At 42.5% G+C, this 26,458-nt stretch overlaps 1 protein-coding gene and 1 long non-coding RNA gene across 11 annotated transcripts; one reads left to right on the top strand and one right to left on the bottom strand.

Annotated features, from left to right (window-relative positions):
- Window positions 1–243: 243 nt before the first annotated feature.
- Window positions 244–26,412, top strand: LOC124307517 (uncharacterized). Of its 10 annotated transcripts, none has more exons than XM_046769259.1 (10): window positions 244–521; window positions 13,788–14,139; window positions 14,208–14,287; window positions 14,920–15,154; window positions 19,411–19,528; window positions 19,944–20,091; window positions 20,676–20,835; window positions 21,178–22,814; window positions 23,303–23,448; window positions 23,657–26,412. In XM_046769259.1, the coding sequence occupies exons 2-8, from the start codon at window positions 13,828–13,830 to the stop codon at window positions 22,363–22,365; spliced, it is 2,241 nt and encodes a 746-aa protein (XP_046625215.1). In that variant the 5' UTR covers window positions 244–521; window positions 13,788–13,827; the 3' UTR covers window positions 22,366–22,814; window positions 23,303–23,448; window positions 23,657–26,412. The 10 variants fall into 10 exon arrangements, with proteins under 10 accessions (XP_046625215.1, XP_046625213.1, XP_046625222.1 ...); XM_046769257.1 differs by having other exon boundaries at window positions 13,783–14,139; XM_046769266.1 differs by having other exon boundaries at window positions 249–521; window positions 14,067–14,139.
- Window positions 3,947–10,489, bottom strand: LOC124307520 (uncharacterized). The gene is made up of 3 exons (XR_006908833.1): window positions 10,373–10,489; window positions 4,983–5,168; window positions 3,947–4,378 (listed from the first exon to the last, which is right to left on the bottom strand). It is a non-coding gene; the product is annotated as an uncharacterized LOC124307520 (long non-coding RNA).
- Window positions 26,413–26,458: the final 46 nt, after the last annotated feature.

The raw sequence follows: 26,458 nt of genomic DNA, 5'->3' as shown, positions 1-26,458 counted from the left end.
CGAGCGGCCACACCGAGAGTTTCCCCGTGCGCGCAACGGTGCAGTACGTGTAGTATATTTAAAAATCGTCGCATCGCGTCGCTCTGAGGTTGGCGGCGAATGAAAACAGGAGTGATGGCGCAGCCGCGGGGCGCGGCGTCGCGAAACAACCGGCTGTGGAAAGAGACGCTGATAAGCGCACCGGAGCGCCGTCTAATATCGCATCATTCGTCGGTGGTTGGAGAAATGAAAACTTGAACTCGGAGCTCGCGATGCAAGAGCACCGGGCGTAAGGTTTGAATCTTGGCGCGCTTCCCCCACTCCTCGCAACTCGCCGACGAACCACGTGACCAAAACAGAGAGTGACGTCAGGCGCAGCAGCAGCGATCGGCCAGCTGCTGCCAGTCCAACATGGCTGACCTGTGAGCGGCGGTGCTAGTAAGGCTCTCTGCTTTGTCCGTCGATTTAGTTCGTTGTGCAATCGTTGTTTTTGAGTTCGGAACCGCTACTATGATATCTTCGATCGTCTCGCGGCTCGTCATGTAAGTACTGGTTAACTGCCTAGTCATTATTCGGTGTAAATAACGGCACGGAAATCGTCTCTGGTTCTGATCGGCTTCGTCGCCATCAAAAATATCACAATGGGTGGTGAAAATACACAACAACATCACCAACACCTAGAGAGCCTGTCGAACGAGATTCTGACGACTCGTCGATCTTCTATCGACGCGGCGTTCAGTCGCCGTTCTTATTACGACCCAAAAATAAACCCGAATTCGAGGCCCCCGGTCGCCGCGCCGTCGGGAAAAACGTCTCGTTGCAGTCAAAATTCAAACCGTCAACCCGTCGGCCGCGCTCTTTGAGTTTCGATTCGAGTGCGGACGTCAAAAACCGTATCCGAAATCCGCGACCCGGTTTCCGTTTTTCGTTACAACTCCTGCGTTTGAATTCTATCCTTCGTTATACTCGACTCGATTAACGGTATTATTCGCTACGTGGTCGCCAATAACGATTTAACGTCGTAGAAATTCGCCGATTCGATACCCCATGTTTACCCGACCACTTGACACCTTGGCGTTATTTTTTTCCAACTTCGAAATCCGAGGTTCCTTTTACGCCCGTAAAATAATCCGAGTTCCATTTATGGCTCTTGAGAATTTCGTGTCTTCATCTTGTACGTGTAACGCAACGTATAGAGAGACGCATAGCCTTTTCACTTATTACTTCTCCGTGTATTCATCGAGTATATCGTACTTTTTATTTCGCTCCTTTCAGCCAGGTGAGATGAAAAAAAATTCTGCACTCACCTTACGTAACATCTACCGATCATTGTCGATTACTCGTTTCTGGCTTTATTTTATTCTCACAGCCGTCGTAGTTTCGACGGGTATTTTTTCAACTTATAATCCTCACGATGTTACCAATTCGTGTGTTTGTACATACAGTTACGAATGTCTGTTGAAATAACCGTAATTTATGCCGACGGAATCAATAATATCCGGCAGGAATTACTTTATATATGTATATGTATACATTATTCTTTGTATGTGTCGAAGTGATATTTGCATTGCCCCGTTTCATCAATGTGGAATATATAACGTTGTTGGTCGATATATATCACGGTAAATTGATTTCGACACGGTGCTTGGAGACGGGGTGCAAATCGAAGAAAATGCGAGACGTGAAAAGAGATCGAAATTGGAGATGAAACGATATTTTGCAACCGTCGAAAACGAGCCACAATGCGAGCAATATAGAATCTTGAACATTGAGCAAGACTTGTTTGTGCGCAGAAAATGACAAAGAAAGTCAAGACTAATGAATACCTACCTACACACATTGTAGCCTGTACCTACATACACGTAAACGCAACGAGCACGACGTGATTGCGTGACCATTTCCGTTGGGTTTGGCAAGTTTCACAGCATCAGCATCAACAGCAGCAGCTGTAAAGGAGGACAGTGCAGGAGAGAAACCGGTGCATTACGTGTACATGCAACTAGAAACGCATCGTCGAGGGGACAGCCAAAGGAGAAGAGAAGGCAGAAGGGACGAAGAAAAAGGAACACAAAGAAACGCGAATCCTGGGGTTTAAACCGTTTAAATAACCGTCTATGAACCCAGAGGCGAACGATCAGCTGTTGGGAGCGAGATGCGTCACACAATGAGGCTAAAAACGCTTTTTCTTTCTCTCTTTGTCCGTTCAAGGCGTGCATCGCGTGCAACTATCGCTGCTTATCTCGTTGTCATGCCTCGAATCGCTTTTTGCATTATTATTATCTCGCGATTCCCAAGCTCGTGGACTCACTTTTGGAAATGGTCCTTTACCCAGATTTGGTTGTTGTTAGTCGTGTAGCAGGCGAAGTTGTTTCCTTCCTCGACGAATCGCCAAGGTCGTATGACGTTTCTTTTTCTTCTTTGGTCAGCCGGTTTTCGCAATGTTTTTTCAAATATATATACACCTTTCGCGGTGTTATTAAATCACTCCACTTGACTCGATTAAAATGAATTCGATCTTGTAGAGAGGAAAAATTTTAGTCCAGTAACTCGATCCTGCATCGGCGATCAATTTTTATTTCACATACGTGTAAATTTGTTCTACACATAATAATATCAAGAATTTGGTGTTCAAATACACAAATATTGATTTAAAAATCGTATTTACAGTACAATCCACTGTCGCGAAAAATTCAACCCTATTAATTAATAATCGAAACAAATTCGACCGGTTTCTTAACCCAGGCTATTACCAGAGTCTGCGATTGCGAAACCCTTGACCAAATCTATATAGAATTCTATTGGCATTAATTATATCGATGGTTTCGTCGCCTGCCGCAATCGTCTACTTATACGCACGTTACAGAGACGTATAATCTCTGGTGGACAAAGAGAGCTGGCCGTTACGATCAGCATCCGAACGAGGCCTGTCCTTGGCTGAGATCTTATTGCCAGAAGCAGATCGCGAGATTGTTGCATGTAAGCAGCAAGAGTGAGCAGGGATCGCACCGGGTTTGGAGAAGTTGGCTAAGCAGACGTACAAACGTGGCTTGTACGATATTCGCGTCATGATCCAAGGCTACCTTCGCGTCGCAGTTTCTCATACTCTTTATTTATTATTATTATTATTATTATTATTATTTTGCAATTTGCGTCATCTTTCATTTCTCTGTATATTTTTTTTTCTTGCTCTTCTATCTAGCTACCTTTGAAGCCCCGAGCGAGTTGCTCGCGCAATCGTAACGCCGATTACCACGCGAGAAACAGAACCGCCGATCTCTCCGTCTCCTTTTAACGCCATGCCCAGCCGCGTTACGACACGCCAGGCCCGGGAAAAGAAGAGAGAAAGAAAAAGAGAGAGAGTATACCGTCTAACTCATTTCGGACCGACCACAGCTGCCGTAATTTCATAATCTGCACCGCGATATCCTGCACAAAATATCCTAGGATCCGGGAACGGAACTAGTCGTGATGTCATTTTCTCCCGGACGGATCGGAATTTACGAACTCGCGAAATTTGTACCGTGGCACAGATTGTTCGGGCTGACGCGGCAGACAATGAAAGTGCGAAAGTGAAATTTAAATCGCGAAAGATTGGCCGTCATTTTTGGAGGAATAGTCTCCGAGACTTGGCCTTTTTCGGAAAGGACTCGAGGCGATAAATGATCCGAGGAATTTTACATCTTAGCGCTAAATTACTTGGTCACGTGCATGTTTCGCAAATTTATGTTCTATATTTTTTCGAGAATAAAATAACCAAAAAATTCGATTACGATATTAATTTTTGCGAAGTATTTTTTTTTTTATTTAAATGTGTAACACGTTAAGAAAGAAACGATGACAATTCCCGAACAATTTTAATGAAAAAGATACAGTTGCAGAGAATTAGATATTATTGAATTTTGAATTTGAGTAGCCTTATTGTGAGCTGCGTGGGGAAAAGTCAGGGTATCTGTTTCAAATCCTTTTAAATTTTTTCTTTATATTTCGTCCAACGATCAAGAAAGGAACCATTTCCAATCGCGGTAAAGATACATGTAAAATTTATAACAGACCCGTACGAAGTAAGTCGGTGTATTTTCCATCATTGGACAACCGGAGGAGAGGTTTGCGTGCAAAAAGTGGATTTTCGCGTGTGTGTTTCTCTCGCGAAACTGCGGGCAAGCAGGGTATAGTGTACATTTCGTCCAGGACCTCCTCCTCGTTCGCGTTCGGCGGTTGTTGGATCGATGCCGGGGGTGGCGACTGAAAAGCAGCCGCCCGTCGACCCGATGCCACCTCATCTTCTCGTTTTCCCTGGACCCAGCTCCACCTGACGTGACGTCCTCTTTCTCTCGCGGTCGATCGATGCTTCCTTCGCCCCGAAATTTCTATCCTCCCAAGTTTGGAAGAAGAAAGAAATCTACGCGTGTAGATTTCGACATTTTTCAACACTTTTTTATATTTCAAATGCAGAATTGATGTGCAAGTTATTTTTCTTATCTTTCTCAACCAGATTCAAGTTACTCGTATACGCAATTACGCGAATATTTACGAGACTGAAGTTAGTAACGATAATGTATCGAGACGTTGAAACAAAAATCAATATTTCGCACCTTTAGAATAACTGAAGAAGTTGACGCTACAAAATCTGAGTTTGTTGACGCTGTATTAACAGTTTACTAAATTTCAAGTAATCCTAAACTCCCTAAACAACGACTTTTTCCAAAGATTCATTATTACAATAATCTTACAAACTTCAGCTTGATGAATACTTCTTTTACACGCATTTCTTGGATTCTTTGGGATTATTATTTACAATTGTTTGTTGTATATTTTTATGTGAACATTGTTGTTTCGGTATGGCGCGGGTTTCGGAACGGATACATTGATTCAGGTGAAATTTATTGAACCGATTTGATAATTAAGAAAATAAAAAATAAAAATCAAACAACGCGAGCTAGTTTAAACGGAAACAATTGCGAAAAATAAACGACACAAAATTGGACAGCTATATGCAATCCTACCTATATCGACTTCGAGTGTTCATTCATCCCTCTCGCAGGGGCTTCAAGGATCGGGAAAGATTGCAAACCAGTAAATTAAGAACAATCCTTGACATTATTTTTGAGTCTGCAGCCAACTTCCATCTCCAGTTTCAATATACTTCCATCGTTTCTTTTCTTTCTGTTGAATAAAAATTGGGTCAGTCGCTGAAAGAGGAAAAAAGAAATTCATTTTACATCATGCACGCCCTTTTTCATTATATATGTCTAAAAAAAGGAAAGAAAAATAAGTCGGCAAGCAAAGAAAGCTTTGTTTTTTCCGTTCACTTTGAAGAAGATGAAAAAGATGAGAGTAGAAAAATGAGAAATGAGCTGTCGCGGAATCGGAATCCGTTCGATTTTAATTTGACATGTTGCGATTTTGCCGGTCGAGGTTTGCGTCTATTCTTGTCCTCTTTGCCTTGCGCGTATTACTGGCATTAGATATGTATCGGCGATACGCAAAGCCAAGAAGAAATGACCCGATCAGCATAAGAGTCACCGACTCTGGGAGCCACTCGAGTAGAGTTCGTCAGTCGTACGCCTTGTTTGTTGCATGTAACGCTGAGGCCGTGGAACCTTCAGAGTCCTCATCTCTCCCTCTTTCCCTTCATTTTTCTCTTTACATTTTCTCGCGGGCATAACGAGATTCTCTTAACGAAGGCGAAAGTCGGGCTCTCGTGCTTTGATCAATATATGCCTTTCTTTCTCACGTTCTATCTTTCTCTCACGGTAGTTCACTGAGCGCGCTTTATTCATCTCATCGCAAAATATGGCAAAACATGAGAGATAAAGAATGTTGGTTTTTTTTATTTCGTGCAAACGAAGCAACAAATACGGCAAGATATTACTGGTTGCAATTTATATTTGAATAATATTGTTTAATCAAAGAGGTTGAAAAGAAATAAAAATATAATACATAATTGCAGAATATCGACGAGAAGATTTGAAAACCTCTTGTTCATAAAATTGTACAAAATTGTGATTAAAATTTGTAGGTACACATTATGTCGCACGGATACACGTAGGAAAACTTGTTAGGTCCTAAAACAATTTAAATTTAGTAACCAGTAATAAATTTTGGCAAACATTTGACTAGATTTAGTTTTCTGGTGGCTTGATTACTTATCATTACCGTCGATAATATCAATTATCTAAAACGAACTCTATTGAGATCTCGTGGAGTCGGTTTTGTCCTCTCGTGGCTAATTCTATTTGCACGAAGTCTAGAAAGATCTTGATTAAATTTTCATTCAGTTGTTGTCCAAATGCCTGAAATAGTTTTTTTCTTTCTTACCATGTTTCATGTTCAAATTACAAATACTCGTAATTTTTTCACAGTCTAAATTTGCAACTTTCTCCAAAATTCACAGCTGTTAGACTTCTTTATACGTGTATAAAACTTATGTAACCGTCAATTAGCTGTTAAGAATTCCGTATAATTCGCAAGATCACGAACGACTGCGTCCGATGAGTGACCAGAATCTAAAATGTTTTGTGATTTACAAATAAAAAGCCACGTCGTTGTTTGCTCTAGTAGATTTATCCCAGAGACGGAGGGATTTTCTACCTGCAAACAACTGGGTCGAAAGCAATGCGCCTTCGCTAAAACTGGACCAAGGTCCGGCAACTACTGTTTGATTGTGTGCGTATTCACTTCGTCAAATGACGAAGAAGGACGCGCCGCAGGACTGAAATGACAAAAAAGTTTTGCCACCAACTGTACTTATACCTCGTACACTACAGGGGATAAATAAATCTCGTGCCCGGATAAATTTTGAAAGTATGTATCCGGCTAGACGTGGGCGTCTAGCGTGTTACGTAGTTACGACTCTGATAACTCGGTCGGTCGACACACGGCATCGAGTCCCAGGCACGCGCCTTGGTTTTCAAGCTTGCGACTCGCTGATGTAACACGGTGTCCGGTGGCCGGGTGGCCGCCTCACCCAGGTAATTATCGAGGTGACCTTAGTCATTACTGCGAAGTCGACGTCAGGCCCAATCAGATTATACGAGCTTTACTTGGGCTTACGCCAGTCTGCAACGCTATGCGTCGACCATGCGACGCTCTTCTTAAACCGCGATACGGAAACGTTCAACGGTATTTTCTGCCTGCGATTGGCGAGGAGTGATTATACTGAGAGAAAAGGCGGAACGCTCTGTGGACCAGCATGTTTAATCTATAAATGCGCTCAAACATATCGGGATTTGTTCAATATCTGTAGTTTTTAACGATGATTCGCTAGTTGAACCGATTTCAAAGGAATGCTGTTCTCTTTAACGACCATGGAATTGTCCCCCACATTAGTAACCTGTAATCTCTCAAGTTATTCACTTGACCGAAATGAGTGTCAATTCAGTTCACGAAGACCAAACACGAAGTTACACCACAATTCGCAAGTCTCGAGAGTAAGTTTCACTTCCATAAGACTGGTAATTGCCAAAACTGCAAGACTTGTTACTCGAATCGACTGTAAGGTCCAACAACTGGGTACTGAGCCGTTGACCAGGATAACCAGATGGTTTCTTCATCCCGTTTTGGGCTTGAGGAAATCGGTAAATAACGTGCCGGAAAAAAGTGCATCAAAATGAGGAGTGTGAAAATGTTTGAAGAATCGACGTGTACAAGGCCAGACACACGTGCGCGTGAACGACCCTGGATGACCCGGGATGACCCGCGTATGGAGCGAGGGTAGAGATAGTGCCGCGCTTCCATGTCAAACTCCGAGATGCGTTGTAGGAAGAAGAGAAGCGAAGAGAAGAGAAGAGAAGAGAAGAGAAGAGAAGAGAAGAGAAGAGAAGAGAAGAGAAGAGAAGAGAAGAGAAGAGAAGAGAAGAGAAGAGCGGCGGAGCCAAGCGTTGCTCTGCTCTCCGTTCGCTCCGGGCTTCGCGGCGTCTCCTTTTCTCGTTTAAATATAAATTGGCCCTCTCGAAGTGGCCGGCTCTAGTCTTGGCGTCGCGACGCTAGCGAAACAGACGGACGTCGGCTCGTCGCTCCCAGCAGGTTGCCGGCCGGGTTATCTCCGTTCGCGAAATCCAACAAAACCAGTCACTCTGCCCTGCAGGCGGGAGATTCCGCTTCCCGGTTCACCAATGAACGATTGTTTCGTGACCTTCCGTTGCTACACCTGCCGGTTGATCTTGCAAGCTGAAAATCCCGGCTCAAAATATCATCGGTCAAGTTTTGACGAGTGACCAATCGCGCTGGGGTGGCTGAATCACGCGTCGGGGATGAGAGACTGATATAGTGCGGGAAAAACCGCTGAGCATCAGAGATTATAATACTTTTGTGCGGCAAGAAGAAGAAGACGAAGAAGAGGAACGCTCGCAGGCGGAGCCTCTGAATATCCACACCCTGCACTCCGTATCGCAGCAGAAAATAAATGATTTAGCTCAAAATTACGGTCGTTCAACCGACTCGGTGTTTCGCGTCCTGCGACTAACCCGCAGCTATATTTAACCCCGCTCACTTCGCTGCTAGTGCCGCTGTTGCTGCTGCTGCTTGCGGAGTTGCTGCTGAGACAAAGGAGACCAACTGCCAACCAGGGATGAAAGGAGATACAGAGAGAGAGAGAGAGAAAGAGCCTCGCACTTTTAACAACGTGGAAAAAGCTTGGTGATCGAGGGGAAACCGCTAGTAGATTATACATTTGCAACAGAGCCGCAGTTGCGTTGAATTATTGACTTTTGCAAGCACGCTTCGATTTTCCTTGTCCGAAAGTCCGAGTAGGAGGAAAGAAAACATGTCGTCAAGAGTGAGGCAGGAGATTCGCATCACGGTGTACTTCAACGACCGCGTAGTCGTAATTTACATCTGATTGCAGCTGCCCGCGGTAAAATAGATATTCTATTGTCAGCCGAAGTTGGTGTGAGGACAAAGAAAGATAAATTACTTGTTAACCGTTGACGAAGCCGTTCTTCTCTCAGCGGGTTGAACAAAGCAAAGCCCGGAACTCCTCAGCTCTGACGGAGGAATGGAACCCGGTTCAATCCTCCCAATTTCACCTTCTCACAATCAAAGATCCTCCCCCTGCTCGATGCTGCACTTCTGGCGGTATCGGCTCGTTAAATTACGACAGTCAATTCTAAGATGTAGTGCGGACGTCTCGTTAAAAATGGGATACGATTTCTCATTAATTGTAGATCCTCGACCGACGCCGGTTCCGTAGGCAAGTAGAAATTTGCAGCCAAGGTTTGGCGGGGATTGGCGACATTGGCCACGTTGGTGATTATAATTGGAATTCTGAAAAGTTGTGCAGAGGAGCTTCTTCTTCCTCTTCTTCTTCTTCTTCATCGTCACGCCCGGATTACAAACTTTCTGCGAAAGATTCAGAGTGCTGCATAACCACTCCGGACACAAAGGGACATGCCATGGACGAGGAAGAAAAGTGCCATTGATCGTATAGGAAGACAAAAAGGAGGCAGGATCGAGCTGCAGTCGAAGTCTTGTAGACGATTCTGAGTCACTTGGCTATCCATGCACGAACATCAGCGCGATTCTCGCGGCATGGTTCTTTGTGAGCTCTGGAACGTCAACGTGCGCAGGGTCATCGCACCGTCTGGAAGCAACAGTTCATGCTTTTTAATCCATCGGTATCGTTCCTGTCACATTGCAGTTAACGATCGATCGACCCACTGTCGTGATTCAGATCGCAAAACGGTTACGATCCGACTAATTTCAGATCGATTCGGGGGTAATTGACATCCGGAATTCGAATTCCCGCTGCAACACGTGGCCTGGATCCACTCGAAGCTGCTTTGTACACGCCTCCGCGCCGCGTCTCTCCCCCCGTCCTCATCATCCGAGTATAAGAGCTCTTTGGCGAAGCAGCGCCAACTGGAGTCACCAGTTTGTTGCTTGATCTCGACCACGAAAGGTCTTCTGGAAAAGAGTCTCTTTGATCGTTGAAAATACCCACTTGGGATCCCTTCTCCAGCTTTGGTCTCAGTTGCTGAAGGCACCAACGTCGAACGTCTTTCACACCCTGTGAACTGGCCTGAGCACGAGGTGCAGTTACACCGTCACACGTCTTCCGCACGCCTGTCGGTATCGTCAAGGAGAAACAAAGAGGAGGAGAAAAGGCCAAAAGGAGTGCTTTTACCGACCACCGCGACGAACTATTTTCGGAAAACATTGAACTGAAGAGAAGCAGCCTTCAAGATGACTTGCTTTACTCCGCCAGGACACAGGAACGATCCTGTCATCGTACCGACCGTCGCATACTACACGAGGAACTTTCACACGCCAATTTTTCGCACCGTTACCATCGTCAGCACAGCCTCCGTCGTTTCTCTGCCTTCGCCGATAAAGATTCAGACGAAATAACAAGGGTGTTTATGTGTGATTTTGATTTTTTTTTTTTACATCTCACCGCATTATTCATATTTGTCTCATGTGGATATCTGGACTTTGGTGTCTGCGGGACGCAGTTGGCTCCTACGGCTTCTGCAGTCGAAACTTTACTGTCGACGTGACGGAACGCGTGCGAGAGTCCATTCAATACTCGCTCTTCGATATATAGGTCAGCCATGTGCTAGTGGCGCCTAAATATAAAATCTGATGAAATTTCTGCTTTTAAAATTCAACCGCGTTATACAACTGTCGAAGAGACCGTGTAACCTGTATGTATACCGATTTCTTGTGCGTGCTCACACGAATTCTCAGACGAGTTTTCGACGTTTATTAACATCATAACATTCTAACGCGATTTCAAAGAGGAACGTATCGACAGATTTAAAGATTGAAAATTGCAACCTACAACTTGGCCTCTAGTGAAACGGTTACGACACTACCGATACAAACACGATCACTGTTGCTAAGTTTCGAAGCCAAATGTCACTACGAGTAATTGAATTTTTACAAACGTTCAAAACTTTGACAGCAATTATTTTTCACCGACACTCGTTCCGATTTATGCGGTTGTCGAAGTTTTTCAAAACTTAGCGCAACATAGTGAAACATAACATTGTGCCAACATACTACACATACACACACATATTGAGAATTGAGCAAGATTTTAAGCCGTAGTGATTAAACGACTCTGTTTTTACAACGAAGGTTATGCGATGCTGCGTCTATTTTGTAGATTTATATAGTTGTAAAGAGGGGCGCTGATGTGTAATTGCGACATGTGTCGTATACGTGCATAAAAATATACGAAACGTCCACGTGTGCACGTGTGTAATCATCGTAGCTCTCCTCTTCAGCCGTTGCGCTAGGCGTAGTTAAAACGCCGAGATGTATTTACCATGCCAATAAATCGTTCTCCAACGACCTTTTGCTGTTTACGTGTGTACCCAATGTTCACTCTTTACACCTTTCTTCCCCAGATACGTTTACTTTCGTTAGAATTACGTCCTATACTCTTCTGGAGACTATCGAGTGGCTCCTATCCAGATTGGATCTGAAATTGACCCACCGGTCAGTCTTTATCGACTTTCAAGATCATTCGATCTTCACACGTGTTCGTTTCGCAACGAAAGTTACTGCTTCCAACTTTCTCACTTTCCTATTTCCAAGTTTTTCACCCTTTGCAGCACTGACGAATGCTGCACCATGAATCAGGGAGATACTGTCCAACGGCTACTCATAAAACAGTCAAATTCCTCGAGTTGAGTTCCAAAGTACACAGACTACTCAGAAGTCGATTAGTCATCGTCACAAATCGCACAGTCCAGTGTCAGTAGGGCGGTATTTATTTGTCCACGTGCCAAGGGAGTTATAAAACTCTTCTGACCCAGTCATGGCACCGATCAGCCCGCGTGGGAGAAGTTGGAATCCGAATAGGATTTTTTTCTCAGGAAAAAGAAGTTACAGAACGATCTGATCATAGTCTCTGCCCCATCGGCGGACAAAGCGGTTCTGGATTTTCGTTGACTCGATGGTTGCGACCTTGGCGCAGATTCTGCAAAACTCCGTGTCGTAAGCTCGTAAGTTTAGGCGTGAGGTTCGAATGCAGAATTCAAACAAACCGTGCGTGGGAGTCGCGCGCGTGTTTATCGTCGTTTTGGACCGACTCCAGCGAGTTTGCACCATCAACCCCGATACCCTGAAGAGGTTTACTCCTTTGGTCATTAAAACCACCACCGTTTCTTCCCCCACCTCCATATTCTACGACGATTTAAAAGGTCGGTGCAGGTTCGTCGGGCACAGTAGACCCGCGTTAAGTGGAGAGTAAACTAGAATAAACTGACGAGCGAGTGACTCGGGACCGATTTAGCCAACATCCTCAGTCAGTACTCGAAAGCAATTTCTCCGTTTGACCAGTGCAAAGAGTCGCGAGATCTGTCGGTTCAATTTCGGGATCAGTTCACCCAACTGAAGAATAGATTTTAACAACCGCTTATTCGAGAACAGAAATAACGTCGCCATGATTTTACTCTACGACGTTGAGGAGGAGGTCTTTTACGTGATTTGTCCGAAGGACAGCGACAAGTACGTGATAGTTTTCAAGATCTAGATCGGTTGAACGATGAGTGCGGTGCTCGGTTCCTACTCTAACAGCATAAATACCTGGGAGAAAATTAGGAGATTGTTAATGATCAATTTGTCGGATGTGCGAGAGTAATTACGAAATGAGGGAACGCAGAATCAGGACCGGCGACTGCACCACGATTGGTTGTTGCATTCTTGGTTGTGAGACTCTGTTTCTGGATCCCCACGGTTTCCCGATTGGCGCTGATCATTGAATATTGAAGATGATTAACGAGCTGGAATTGATCTCCATTTCGCATCATCGGCAGTTGATCATCACAGACGTTGACCTGCACGACGGTTCAGAGATGACATCTTCTTCAAGGCGCAATAAAAACACCGCGTCTTCCATTGTCCCGGAGATTCATACGAACCGGGTTTCACGCTGTTTCCCACCCGGAAGGTAACTAATTAATTAACCCTCCACCTTGTGTACCTACTCAGCGAGGTGTAAAGCCCGCGGGTTTCGCGATGGTCGCGAGGCCATTTCCGCCCCTCGTCAACCCCGTGGTTTCCTCTACCGAAATAGAAGGAAACCGGAGAAGTGTCAACCCTGAAAAAGGGCTCCCGACCCCAGGGAAACGGTTTCCTCCACCCTACCAACGCGTTTCTAATCTCAACTGGACCAGTCTTCTTTTCTAGTCCAACCGCAAGCTAGAAACTCGATCCTGACCAAACCTTGGTTCACTCTGCCGATGCGCAGTGCCATGCAATGCGTGACATTGAAAACAATCATCATCGCGTTACCTGCACCGGACATAATTATCCCTGCCAATTGTCGACGGACCGACGAATGGACGGATGGACGGCTGGCTCTGTTCTCTCCAGTCCCATTCTGCCAGTCGTTTCGTTGTTCGCAGTCCGGGCGATTCCGACTACTCTTCGTGCTTTCGCTCGGTCGAGCTGAGATAAGCGAAAATCCGAAAATAGAGTTTCTTCGCACACAAGATCACGAGGAGCGTTGCTTTGCGCTGCTGCTGCGCTAACGTTGCAGAGCAGAGTTTAGGCGCTGGTTTAACCAGCTGCAGTCTCTCGCCTGGAGTCGGTCTCGTTGCGTTGCCTGCCGCGCGTTTCTATAATCGGAGATATTTATCCCGTCGCGTTTGAGATGAAGATCTCCTCCGCATCGTCGGTTCTGGATTAGTCCAAAAGGCTCTCGCCGATCTTTGGACTCAGGCATGCGTCTCAATTGGGAGGGAAAACATGGGGTCGGTACGATTTTGCTAACCGAGGTGAAACTGCTGTCTAATAAAATTATGTTAACGAAAGAAAGACGCTGTACCGGGCATCGGGTTTTTTGAATTAAAGCACAGATCTCGCTCCGAAGCTGACGGTGTGAAATAATCTGACGGCATGGAAGACGACGACAAACTGGCTCTTGCCAGCGGACAGATCGACGCCGATATAAGGATGATGGCGAACCGATTGAACGTTTTGAAAATGTTGAACGGAAATAGACTCGCTCGGGTTCGGGACTCGATCGAGAAATTACCCATAAAGCTGACCCTCGGCAACATCGGGATCTTCACGGTCTCACTCGCCGCCATGATGCCTCGACCCTTCACTTACATTATCGTGTATCCGATTTTCAGATTGGTATTCGGCACCCTTTACCCGGCCTACGCGTCCTACAAAGCTGTTCGCACGAAGAACGTCAAAGAATACGTGAGTCGCATCAACCCCGCATCTCGGCCAAACGAGACCGGGATAAATCTAATATCCTCTAATTTCAGGTGAAATGGATGATGTACTGGATAGTATTCGCGCTGTTCACGTGCGCCGAAACCTTCACCGACGTCTTCCTTAGCTTCTGGTGAGTTGGGTAGTGACATGTGATTGAAAAACGCCGAGTGCATTGACGATTCGATTAACCTTTTCCCGAATTGATGGTAGAGCCTCGTTTTGTCAAAATTATCACGAAACAAAGAAAGTTCTTTGAAATAGTCATTGAAAACCCATGACCATGAATCGTTTTTCACATCTTGGTACACTCGAAAATTATCTAAATGTCACGTCGAGCTTGAAATACTTCAAATTATTAGTGAAACAGCTTGCACGAATCCGCGATAAACTTTTCCATGTTACTGTGTGAATTCCCGAGGAATGACGATCTTCGAACTTTCTCTCCCTCTTTGAACCCCGCAGCTGTTCGTTCGGCAAACTTGGGGAAAATTCCAACGGTCTAATTACAGCATGTGGAATAGATATCGGCTTACGCGTCGCGCACTTTGCGGGATGCCGTCTCCCGTTTCCGGCCCTACTTGGTTCCAGATTTCTCTCTCTCTCTCTCTCTCTCTCTCTCTCTCTCTCTCTCTCTCTCTCTATTCTCTCCGCGTTGCTCAGCATACATCGGCTACACGCATTTTTATCCTACAAGAAAATTTCTATCGATTTCGTGCGTCGCCACGAATAATATGATCGACTCTTCATTTCCGGTGCCTGCAGGTTTCCCTTCTACTACGAGATAAAAATCGTCCTTGTCCTCTGGCTACTCAGCCCGGCGACCAAGGGATCCAGCATCCTCTATCGTCGGTTTGTTCATCCCGCTCTCAGCCGGCGAGAGGCAGAAATTGACGAGGCTTTGGCCCGAGCCACCGAGCAGGGTTACACCGCAGTTTTGCACCTCGGATCAAGGGGTGTAAACTACGCTACCACCGTTCTGATGCAGACCGCCATCAAGGTAAGTGACGAGAACCCTGATCGTCCGAGTGGGTTGAAAAATGATAAAGAAGTTAATGGACGACGGATCGAATATGTCTTCCGATACAAAAAAAAAAAAAAACAAACTTCGGAAAATCCATCGAAGTATCGACAAGCCGCGAGGTCTTCGTCAACGCGTCAGAGAACTTGCCGTTTTTTGCTTTTTTACCTGCAGGTTACATAGCGTTTGTACAGCGACACTGTGTACGTTTCTCGGATTCTGAATGTCTGCCAAGTTTTGGACATCTGGGAATTACCGTTGCTCCGATACGCACTGTGTCGAATCGTTTTAGTTGATTTTTCTTTCCTTTTTTTTTCAATTTAAAAAAATCTTGCACAACGAGGCTTATACTCATTTATTTTTGTATCGTTCTGTGAACGGGTGGAAAGTAATTAACATGTGGATTATGGTTGTCATGTTAAAAAAAAATGTCGAACTATTCAAAGCAATATTTATCGTTTAGTTTGTGACATATCGTTGCAGATATACACACTCAGTGGGCGTTTCTTTCGTATGTTTTTCAACGTAAGGATTCTTATTTTTTTCCACCGTTGTTTGTCGGAACTTGAAACGTAGTACGAAAATAGACTGCTTATTTACAATCTTCAGACTTTTTTTTACTGTTTGGTACATATATAAGAGGATTGTGAGTGACTTTTAATTTATTTTTTTTTTCTTCGCGGTACGTTTTAACGGTGGGATCAAAAATAGGTCTGCAAACGCGTGAAGCTCGTGCTGAGAAAGTTTAAGCTTTATAGAAATAGTAAATTTGAAAATTCAAAAAAGATAAAATATTCGTGAATGCATAGGTTTTGGAATCTTCTTTATTTCGCTACCGTAGTTACCGAATGGAATTAAACTGGCAGAAAAACTGGCAGAAAAACGAGCCAATAATAGGTATTAGATTCTGCAGGAACGATTATTTTGATTTTATTTCTTTATGATTATTCAACTTGATTTCTAAATGTACATACACATAAATGTATACTGACGAAATAACGTTCATTTAACAACGTCGATGAGCAATTGCATATAACTGCTTGTTAAAACTAACTTATTATTTACGTTTTACTTATTATATAATTTAGTTCTTTCCGCTCGTTCCCTCTTACTGCACACTCTGAGTTTCTTTCTATTTCTTTGTTTTTCTCACGATTCCCAATTAATCCTAACAAACAGGCGTTGCATTCTAACGAACAGAACTTTCCCAACGTGGTACCCAGCACACCGAGTCTCCTCCCAGCAGCCAGCCAATCAGACTCGGCGATTTCTAGCTTAGCCAACCCGAGAAGAACTTCGAGGGAGAATGCGAACGAAGACAGTCCGGACGGCTCGTCCCTCTTGCTTCGAAGACGCGTTAGAAGCGAATCGACACCCGCTTCTTTTTACGACTCGACACCTCCGGGCTTCGAGCCTGACATCCGCGAGGTGACGACCGACGACGACGACGACGACGACAACGACGACGACGATGCGCCGATGGAACTTCGACGGGAGTTGAAAATATCCCCCGGCAACGAGAAGCCCAAGAGGGGAAAGAGCGAGAGGATGCAGACCAGGGCGAAGACGAGGACTCGCAGGGAAAGGAGCCAGAAGCCTCATCTTCACTCGATCGAACCCGAATTCAGCGACGAGATTGATCTCGACTGACGTGAATGAGACTGCGGATCGCTAATTCGCGACGTGTTAACGAGACTCAAAGACTGTAGGAGCGGTTTGGTTGTATTTTGTTTTTTTTTTCCTCGTCTCTCTAATTTTTTTTTTTCCTACACATTTTTGCTTATTCTTGTTTATAATCGTGAAATTAAATTTGCTCGTCTCGCGAATTGAGACTAGTGATTGTCAAGACGGTATCGAGAACGTCGTTAAATTGCTCTTTGATTGTTACAATTTATTACACGTGTCAATCAGTATATTTGCAAACGTCACGACATCCGCAATTTAAAGTGACGGAGATTTAATATCGGTTGTACACGCATTCGCAACATGCCAGATTTTTCGTAGTGCTAAAATTTAAGAATCGTTTGTCTCTCAAAGGTACGCAAAAAAATTGATCGTCAATTTCTTGCGGCTCGATGACGATTTTAGAATTCTTTTCGTTTCTGTTTATTTATTTTTTTTTTTTTTTTTTTTGTTCGTTTTCTTTCTTTATCTCGACGTTGCGAAATCTATATAGAACGAATTATCGCGGTACAACTTTTCAACCTGCGGATGAGTACCCATGTATAGTTTAGCGAAATTAAAAAGTAAACCACGAGAATCTCGCAGTCTGGTCTGAAAGTTGGATTACTAGAGAAATATAAAATATATCGTTTGCAGAATTTGTTCGTCTTTACTTTATGCGATGAAGAAAATTGATGCTGCGTTTTGCAAGTTTTAAGTTGCTGCTACTATGGATATTACAAATATTTGTACACACGTCACTGATGAGCGTTGCGGTTTTATGATTATATACATTTTATTCGTTGCCTCTAAAAACGATCCAGTCGACGTTTCTCACAATCGACTATAAACGTCGATCAGTTGATGACAACGTCACGGTGCGCATTGCTTTTTATTTATTTTATTTAATTTTTTTTTGTTATTTTTTGGCCTGACAAATTTGCTGCGAAAAACCAGTCAAATTGCACCTCTTGTATTTGGGATTGAGGAGAAGAATTTTACCGTTGATAAAGGAAAACTTGTAACAATCAATCTCGTTTTGCGAATGGATCTTTGACTCTAAAGGTGCAAAAATGATTAGTGTTAATTTTTACGATAGAAAAACTACGCGACCGGTCGTTTGTCACAACGTAATCCCTCATGCTGCCATATGTAGAATTTCTGTTTGGATGTGTTTCACATTTTTCGTAGGGTTATTCTGTAGTTTAACGAGCCCTCTGTGTACCAATCCGAGGATTCATTGCACAGCCTTATTTTTTATCGTGTCTGGCACACTACAATACATATGCAGAGAGGTTTGTCAATTGTTGTTTATTCATCGTATTGTTACACGAGTACATGAATATTTAAGACTGTGTGATACAAATTGAGTATACTTATATCTATGTTCTAAGTTTATAAGTGATAATACCGGTTACCGAATATACATTAAATATATACATGGTGCCTTTGAATCATTGAAAGATAGATGAAAACTAGATGAAGAATAAGATGTTTTATTTATTTCCATAATATAAATCGTGTAGGAGGTATATATCATACACGTAAATTTCACAGCTTAAAAGCCTTGTAGAATATTGTAGCTAATAAGTTAATTTCATATACATATATATACACATTATACACATATACTACTCCAAAGATCCTCGAAATTACAAGTTTTTTAAATAAAATTTTTTATCTTATACACCTATGTTGCTGCAAATGTCTATAATTTTTTCATCAGTTTCTTCGTTGTGTTCCCTTCATTTACGTTTATTTTTACAAATTAATTTTTACACGCGTACGCCGAGTTGTTGATTTCACCCCCTTCACCTTATATATCACTGCTTTTCCCGCTCCCTTACTATTACCGTTGTCTTATTATTATTATAGTCATTACTATTATTATTATTATTATTTTTATTACTATTATTAGTATTTTCTAACCTTGCGTACATTTGTCGCTGAAATATTACACGTAACAGTTCGCATTAAAAAACAAAAACAAATAATCAATGTCTAATCAAACGCCTTGAAGCTTCTCTCAGATCTAGTTTACGGCTGTTATGCGAACGCAAGTAAAAGTACTAAGTTTATGCAAACCACTAAGTTTCTGTGCTTGCCATCGGTATGTGATATTATTATATATCTGCATATAAAACAGTGCTTCTTAGGATCGAAATATACATACAGCAGAATCCTCGTGGAATGGAATCGATATGTGTGAGGTATTTTCGTTTCGATTCAATCAGCCATCAATGCTTCAAATTTATAATCAAAAAACTCCAAATTTTCAGAATGATATTCTTACGACGAATTTGATAATGCCACAGTGTAAATAAATATCTAAAGAAGAACGCGAAGGTAAAATTTGGCGTTTAAGGCTGGTCGAGTCGAGTTTAAATGCTCCGTATTATACAGGATCCTGAATTGGTGTCGGCTAGTAGGAAATAAACAAAAACAATTAACAAATATTTCAACTTGGTAAGATGAGATCACTTCAAATAAAATGCTGAAAAAGCTGCAAATCCGTGGCTCACCTGTGGCAGGAGATCGAAATTTCACCGTTGTATCATTGTGATAATTTACAGGGTGGCGGAGGCCTGGTACAACAGCTGAAGAAGAGCTACAGCCTGAGCGATTTGACGGGTGAAAAGGAGGACGAGAACCGAAACACGCCTGACATGCGGGACGAGATAGATATGCAAGGTTCGTCGTCAAGTTCGATGGGGAGTTGAAATGTAGAAAGATCAGGCGCCGAAGTAGAACTGTCTCTGTGTAGAATTTTCAAAGAAATGAAAACCTTTTTCGTAAAACGTAAAAAGGTCAAAGTATCACAGGAAGCCAAAACGTGGAACCGTCGTAGTCTCGATAATTCTATATTTTGGTTCTCAACACTTTACCGTTCTAGATTCAAAAATTCCACCTGTGATAGAGATGTTCACGTTTTTGGAAATTCACCGTTTGTGTACCCTTCGCGTTTCTGGTATTTCTACATTTTCACACCTCCGCTGTTCAAGCTTACAAGCCGGCTATCCCTTTTCATCATTAAAATGAAAACCATTTAAAGCTCATAACACATGTGAATAAAGTCGAATAACTAACGGTGTTGAATGATCTACAGTAGAACCTCGCCGCAGAGAGAACGTCGGGAGAAGGGGGTACAGCCCTCGCCGTACCCAGTCAGGCAGCAATCGAGTCGATATGTACTTCTCCGAGGTCGACGTCGACGTCAGACAACCCAGGCCTCGGGAACCAGTAGCTAGTTTATCGTACGTCAAACGCCGTCACTCACCTAAAATTTGAAAGAATTTTCGTCCGTCGACTGGGCCATTTTTATCGTCACGCTGTTTAACAATTATGCAATTTGACGGAATTCGACGTTTTGGTTCGGATTTTTCGATCTGACTCGTTGGAAATTTTTAACCAGCCAGACGTGATAAAGTTGGCAGAGAAAATTCCGTGAACAAAGACTTAAGGATCTAATAGACAAATGAGGCGTGTCGTCTGATTTGAAAACTTGAGGAAAAAGAAAAAAAAACTTCTCCGGCGATGTTTCTTGACGTTAGAATCGGATCAAAAGTAACGGAGTTTAATCTCTTGGACTTTTGAATAATGAAACCTGCTTATAAAAATGTTCGTATCTTATCTGGTGTGTTATTCGAATTTGCTCAAACTTATATGACGCTGAAGATTTTTGAAACCGTTTCTTTTCTCTTCCTTCTGGATCCGGCGACACGGCTCATTCGGCCTTATAAACGATCCTCCACGTTTGTGCAGGAGCGCTAATCAGAATTCCCTGATTTCGTCTCTCTTCATTCCCCCCTCCACGCTTTCTTCCCTTGAAATGTTACAGCAATATTAGGTCGTCCGACGATATATCCAGCGGATACAGCAGCGGGGAAGCTCTGCACTCCAATCGTGCCGGTTCCCAGGTCGAACCGTTGGTCAGGACGTCGAGCGTCGGCGCAAGGACTCGCCCAAAGCCAAGGTCAACCACGAAGAAGACTCCCGAGGTCAGTATAGTAAGAAAATCGGAAAAGCCGGAGGCGCACTTTCGCTAATTAGAATTTTTACAATCGTCATAGTCGATTTTTCGTTACCTCGAAACAATCCGCAGTATAATAAATTGACGAGTTGCGATTGAAATTAAAAAAGATGAGCAAAACTGAAATGAATGTATCGTTAATAGTTGGTGAAAAAAAAAAACAATGAGTTCGCTCCTCATTTTCTCTTGATTCTCAAAAGCTCACGTTGATCGCGGTATGAATATTGAAGTTCATACACCGGTGCAAAAATTGTCATTAACGAAGATATTCCAGAAGTTTAATGAGAAAATTTTGTCGTGCAATTTAAAGGAGAGCGACGAAGAGGCGAGCGACTCGTTCCCAGCACTGTTTTATCCGGGAATCCCTTTTCCCATTCCACCCTCCCAAGCCCTCGAGCTTTTTCTGGCGCTATCGCACGCCAGTGAAATAAATGGCGTCGATTACGGTTCTCTTATCGGTACCAAGAGCCGCGTCCGCGTCTTGGAATCGGCCGAAATCGTCGGCTGCAATAACCGTGAGGACGAATCCTCGTCGAAGGAGTCGAGTCCCGAGTTCCTGGACTCGATTTCCGGCGATCCGTTTCCGGACGCGACTATCAGAGTCGAGCCGGAGAAGATCGGCATCGATGTTCAGAAAATAACCACCGAGATTTGTCAGAGTAAATTCGATGAGCTTCGGGCACTGCTAAACGGCGCTACGAGGGCCGTCCAAGGCCTCGACGAACCCTCAAAAAACTCCCTCTCACCGCCCTCGGGATCTCCCCGTGTTTCCAGAAGCAGTTCGGACTCTTGCGACAGGGCCGGAAGATACAACAAAAAAAGAGCGCCCCTCGTACCGGCTGCCAAGAGCGAAGAGAACCTCGAGCAGGTCCAAACCGAGTCGGCCCTGAAGGCACGGCTGGTGATAAAGACCGGGACCGTCCGGACCTTGGCTTGCGTCGATACCCCGAAGGAGGTCTTCGTCTCCCACGGGAAGAAGTCGAAGGCCGCGAAGACGAAGGAGGGACTGTCTAGGCTGCTCACCATCCCGAAGACCATATTCCACACCGCGTTTCATCACAAGGACGACGATCCTGGTTGTCCGAGTAGCTCCAGGGGTGGCAGCAGATCGGGATCAAGGTCCCGGTCGGTCAGCAGAGGGTCGAGGGGCTCGGAGGGCGGCGACGAAGCGACCTCGACATCGGTCTCGAGGCCCGTCGACGTTCAGACCGCGCTGCTCAATGTCGCCCTGGACTCGAAGGCTCAGACTTACATCGATCTTAGATCCGGAAGCGTCGACAGCTATCCTTCCGATGAATCGAAGAGCGAGGATCAGGATAGGACAGCGTACGAACGCGGGGAGTATGAGGAAAAGATGCGAGCAGAGCGAAAGGATCCTGCCGAAGAGGACGAGGGGACGAACTTTGATACGGAGCAGGATAAGACGCGAATCACCCTCGGAGAGCCGTCTCATTTGCCGATTCGCGGTGCTAGGAATTACCTCGATAGCATTGATTAAGAAGCGATTTTTTTTTACCCCGGGGTTGTAGGATTGAAAATTCTACGAAATCGTATTCTTTTTTTATTTTATAATCAAGTGTTTTCAGAGCGACAGTAATTAGGATTAAATTATAGCAATTGATTCAAACCAAATTCCAAAATACTAATCAGCGCACAAGTTGAATTTTTTATCTCTTACAGAATCGATCGCAGTTTTTCAACTCTTTTTTTCTTTCGAAACTACAATATCGGTAAAAATCGGAATGGAAGTATAGAAAAAAATTGCCAACATTGTTTATATTTTTCCACAATGATCGTCCGGCCTCGAGCTCGAAGTCATATTCTTTTCTTGAAACTCTATCCTGCTTCAATCTATCCTAACATACCGCGTATATGCTCGCCTCTGTGGATCGCCAAACCTAGCTGGAAAGGGAGTTGAAGACCGAAGGATGTGGTTACATTAAACACGTACGCATAATGGACATTAATGTAATGGATATTTCGATATCAACTAACGATCCTTGCCGTATTGCGATTCGTCTAATAATTGTTTGTAATACGTGTTTCGCAGTGGAATACCTCGTACCCACCCCTAATTTTATACACGTAACAGTGAGATTAGTAATGATAATAATATACCATTACCTAACCGCGTATTTAGAGTTGAATTCACCCACCAGTTTTTACTCTCCAAATTTCACTTTGAAATTAGTTATTTATTATTATTATTATTAATATTATTATTATTATTTTTTGTCGCTGATTTTGTGCACCGAATTTACGTAAATTAACTTTCTTTGTAAATGATAATATAACAGTACCCCGATGTACAGATTGAGATTTGATGTGATTAATACAAAGTGCCAGCGTTACAGATTTTAACGAGTGATGCCTTTAGGTTTGTTGGATTTAATCGAAAGATTTTCATGTCACTTGAATATCCCTATTTGTTGCAGGAAAAGTGAAAAGTGGGAAGTTTGAAGGATCGTGTGTATTGTGAAAAGAGAGAAAAATCACGTGTACAAATATTTATCGCTTGAGCGCAGAAATTTTTGATAAAATGTTACGTCTATTGCCTGCCATATTCGTACACGCGAGTCAGGTTTGTTTGTGTTGAATAACATAACACACGCTAAATGAATTGATCGCCATTATCTGCAAGTAGCATATTAAACAATATCGAAACCTGCGTTGTTCCTCTATTATTTTTCCATTTTTTTTTTCACTATTCTTGTATAGGATTAGGTTTTATACAGCTTTGAAGATATTTCCGGCGTTTTGATTCTACTCGTTGTTTTTTCTACTTTCAGATAACAAGCTTCGCAACATTACCTCGCACCAAAAAGCCCGGGAAAAAAAAGGTCCAATGAAACTTGCCAGCTGCTGACCGCATCAACGAGTTAGACTGAATATTGAAAATTTCGTCGCGACGATTTTTGGCGCAAATAACCTCCTTCGCTTAACTGCTAAGCTGGTAAAAAAACATCAGTCTGATGGTCAGCAGCGACCCCCATGCATTATAAATGACGAAAAAATTATCTTATACTTTGCGAATTGTGCGATCATCGTTTGGTACCATTATACACCTTGCCAGCTGCGTAACGCCGCCACTATCGCTTCGATTTGCTGTGAAATCTAAGGCGAATCGTTACTACTAATTTTCGGAAATTTCTTCTTAATCGTTAAAAAATTTTACGAAAATTCGTGCAAACTTCCTGGCCACGCAAAATCACGCACATTACGCCGTTTGTACTCATTGAAATGTTTGTTTTTCTCTACGTCATTTACTTCCTTGCTTTTTTCATGCATTTTATTAGCTTTCTCCTCTATGGAACAATTATCTCGGAAAAAACTCGGAATTACGTCACATGCATAAAACATGACCTATGAGGATATACCTATATGATTTATTACGCACTGTAGCATTTTTTTGAGAGTGAAGAATTGAACTTATTTTATTTCGGAATATCTTAGAAATTTTGATTTTTTCTGGTGGATTTTAGTCATGCATATTTCACGTTCTGCTAATCAACGCGTGTGATATTGTAATGTGTTAGGTACGTCAGTACGATATTCATATTCCATACATGACAAATACCTTATTTACCTATACATATGTATATCAATTGGTTGAATAATTCTATGATTGCAGAGGTAACGATTGATTCCTATTGTGATAAATAAATATAGTGCATACCTGTGCGCAGGTATATAGATATTTTAAACGGTCGTTAATTCAAAGAATCTGGAAAATGTGGAACATCCTACTACGTATTGAACTCTAGTCAAAAAGGTCTTTAAACGAGATAATCTAGTGATCAGTTTGATATAGTTAAACTATACACATAAATTGTGCCACGTAATTTAGGTAGTATTCATTGAATTACTGCTATAACAGTAATTATCATTATATGCAGAAACTGAGCTGTTTTCCACGTATTCTTTGGTTGCTAATACGTGTGTATACCGATTGCATTATCTTCTCGTTATAACATGCTCAGGTGCAAAAAGAGGCTAATCTGCACTCTATCTCATAAATATGTTCTCGATTCTTGCCAACAAATTTTTATAATAAAAAAGTTTTTTAAATTATGCATATCCATCAGACGCGATTATGTTTAGGTTGACGATTATTTACCTTGTTTGATGTTCCACCAATAATTTGGGTAAAAAGGGTTGAAAATCAGTCTTAGATGTATAATATGAAATGTTTGATATTCTGCGATATAATGTTTTGAGGCTGATTTATAATATCGCGGAAACTTGCCGTTTCTTATCGAATGTGGGTACGGATTTTTTTACTGATCTGTGAATAATAATCATTGTATAGCGTGATATACTTTTACTATTCGACTGTATTATGACAATTTTCGCGTTAGCAAATGACTAGACTTGTTTCGAATTATACTTACGTATAAGTCCCTATATGTATACTCCCTCTCTCCCTCGTATTAACGATGATTAATTTATTTGGCGCCTTGATTGAAGAGCTGGGCGATATCAATGTCGATACACGTATACATATTATATCTATGCATAGCTATAACTTTGCGCGGAATTGACAGAGCGTGCAGCATCATTATTGCGAATTATATTCTAGATGATTTATTTAATAATGTTGAATCAATTTTTCATATAGTTTATATTATACTAGTACATATTCGTTTTATCTTATTGTAATTACTAATTGAATAGGTGTAGCATAAATTTCGCCATGTAGCAGGGGCTTGGCTAACATTAACGGCATACGAGGCCAATCAGCAAGCTTTACGCTCGAAACGAGTCAACGTAATCCAATTAAAAACTCGCTACAACGACTATAAATTCTTTGCGACGAGTTGCACTCGTACGAGTTGACCATTTTGACATTTCCTTGGCTGTAATTCACAAGTATTTATGTATGACATAAACTTTTCGTATTCACTTGATACATGATGTAAATAATGTTCTTCAACATTGTAAATGAAAGGCGATAGGCTCAATCTGAAGAGCAGTGTACCGCGTAAAAAGAGCTTACGGTACAAGATATAAGAGAATAATGTTTACTTACAATGTTACTCTAAAATCGTGTTCTTTTTTTATTCGAATCGTATGTTGTGAAATCTCTTATATCTACGTAGTAACAATTATAATTGTGTGACTAAGTATTACCATTACACATAATATCGTGGTGCTGTGCAAGAATTACAATTCGTTTTATACACATGCCGATGAAAATTAGTTAATTTAACAAACGGCATCGCTGCTGAACGAATTGTTTGACCGTATCGTGCGAAATTATATTATATTTATCTGCATCGCATGATTGACGTCTGTGTTGATTAATTGTGGAATCCAGTAAAGGAGAACCAATTGATCGATTGAAAAATTCTTATAATGTGAGATTGAAATTGAAAGAAATTTAAGTCAATTTTGATGGGTTCTATTCCGAGATCTTGTAAATTACTATTGCTCAACTTGTTTAAGCTTGCAGAGTGCTCGATCGAAAATCATAATTCTCCTTCAACGTATTTACGGCTGACAGAAATTATCGATCATTGATTAATAAAAACAATGCTACTCTTTACTTATAACGACAAATTTTCATCCATCTTTCCCATTACCAACCCTTT

This window comes from Neodiprion virginianus, chromosome 6 (assembly GCF_021901495.1).
Source record: "Neodiprion virginianus isolate iyNeoVirg1 chromosome 6, iyNeoVirg1.1, whole genome shotgun sequence".
In the NCBI taxonomy this organism is placed as follows: domain Eukaryota; kingdom Metazoa; phylum Arthropoda; class Insecta; order Hymenoptera; family Diprionidae; genus Neodiprion; species Neodiprion virginianus.
The sequence above is the reverse complement of the archived record's forward strand: the minus strand, read 5'-3'. Positions and strand labels throughout refer to the sequence as shown.

Bases quoted from the DNA above. Each gene is read 5' to 3' on its own strand.
- LOC124307517 (XM_046769259.1), top strand. From the start codon at position 13,828: ATGGAAGACGACGACAAACTGGCTCTTGCCAGCGGACAGATCGACGCC. The intron at 14,140-14,207 runs GTGAGTCGCATC...CTCTAATTTCAG, and splicing joins CGAAGAACGTCAAAGAATAC to GTGAAATGGATGATGTACTG. The intron at 20,092-20,675 runs GTACGTCAAACG...GAAATGTTACAG, and splicing joins GAACCAGTAGCTAGTTTATC to CAATATTAGGTCGTCCGACG.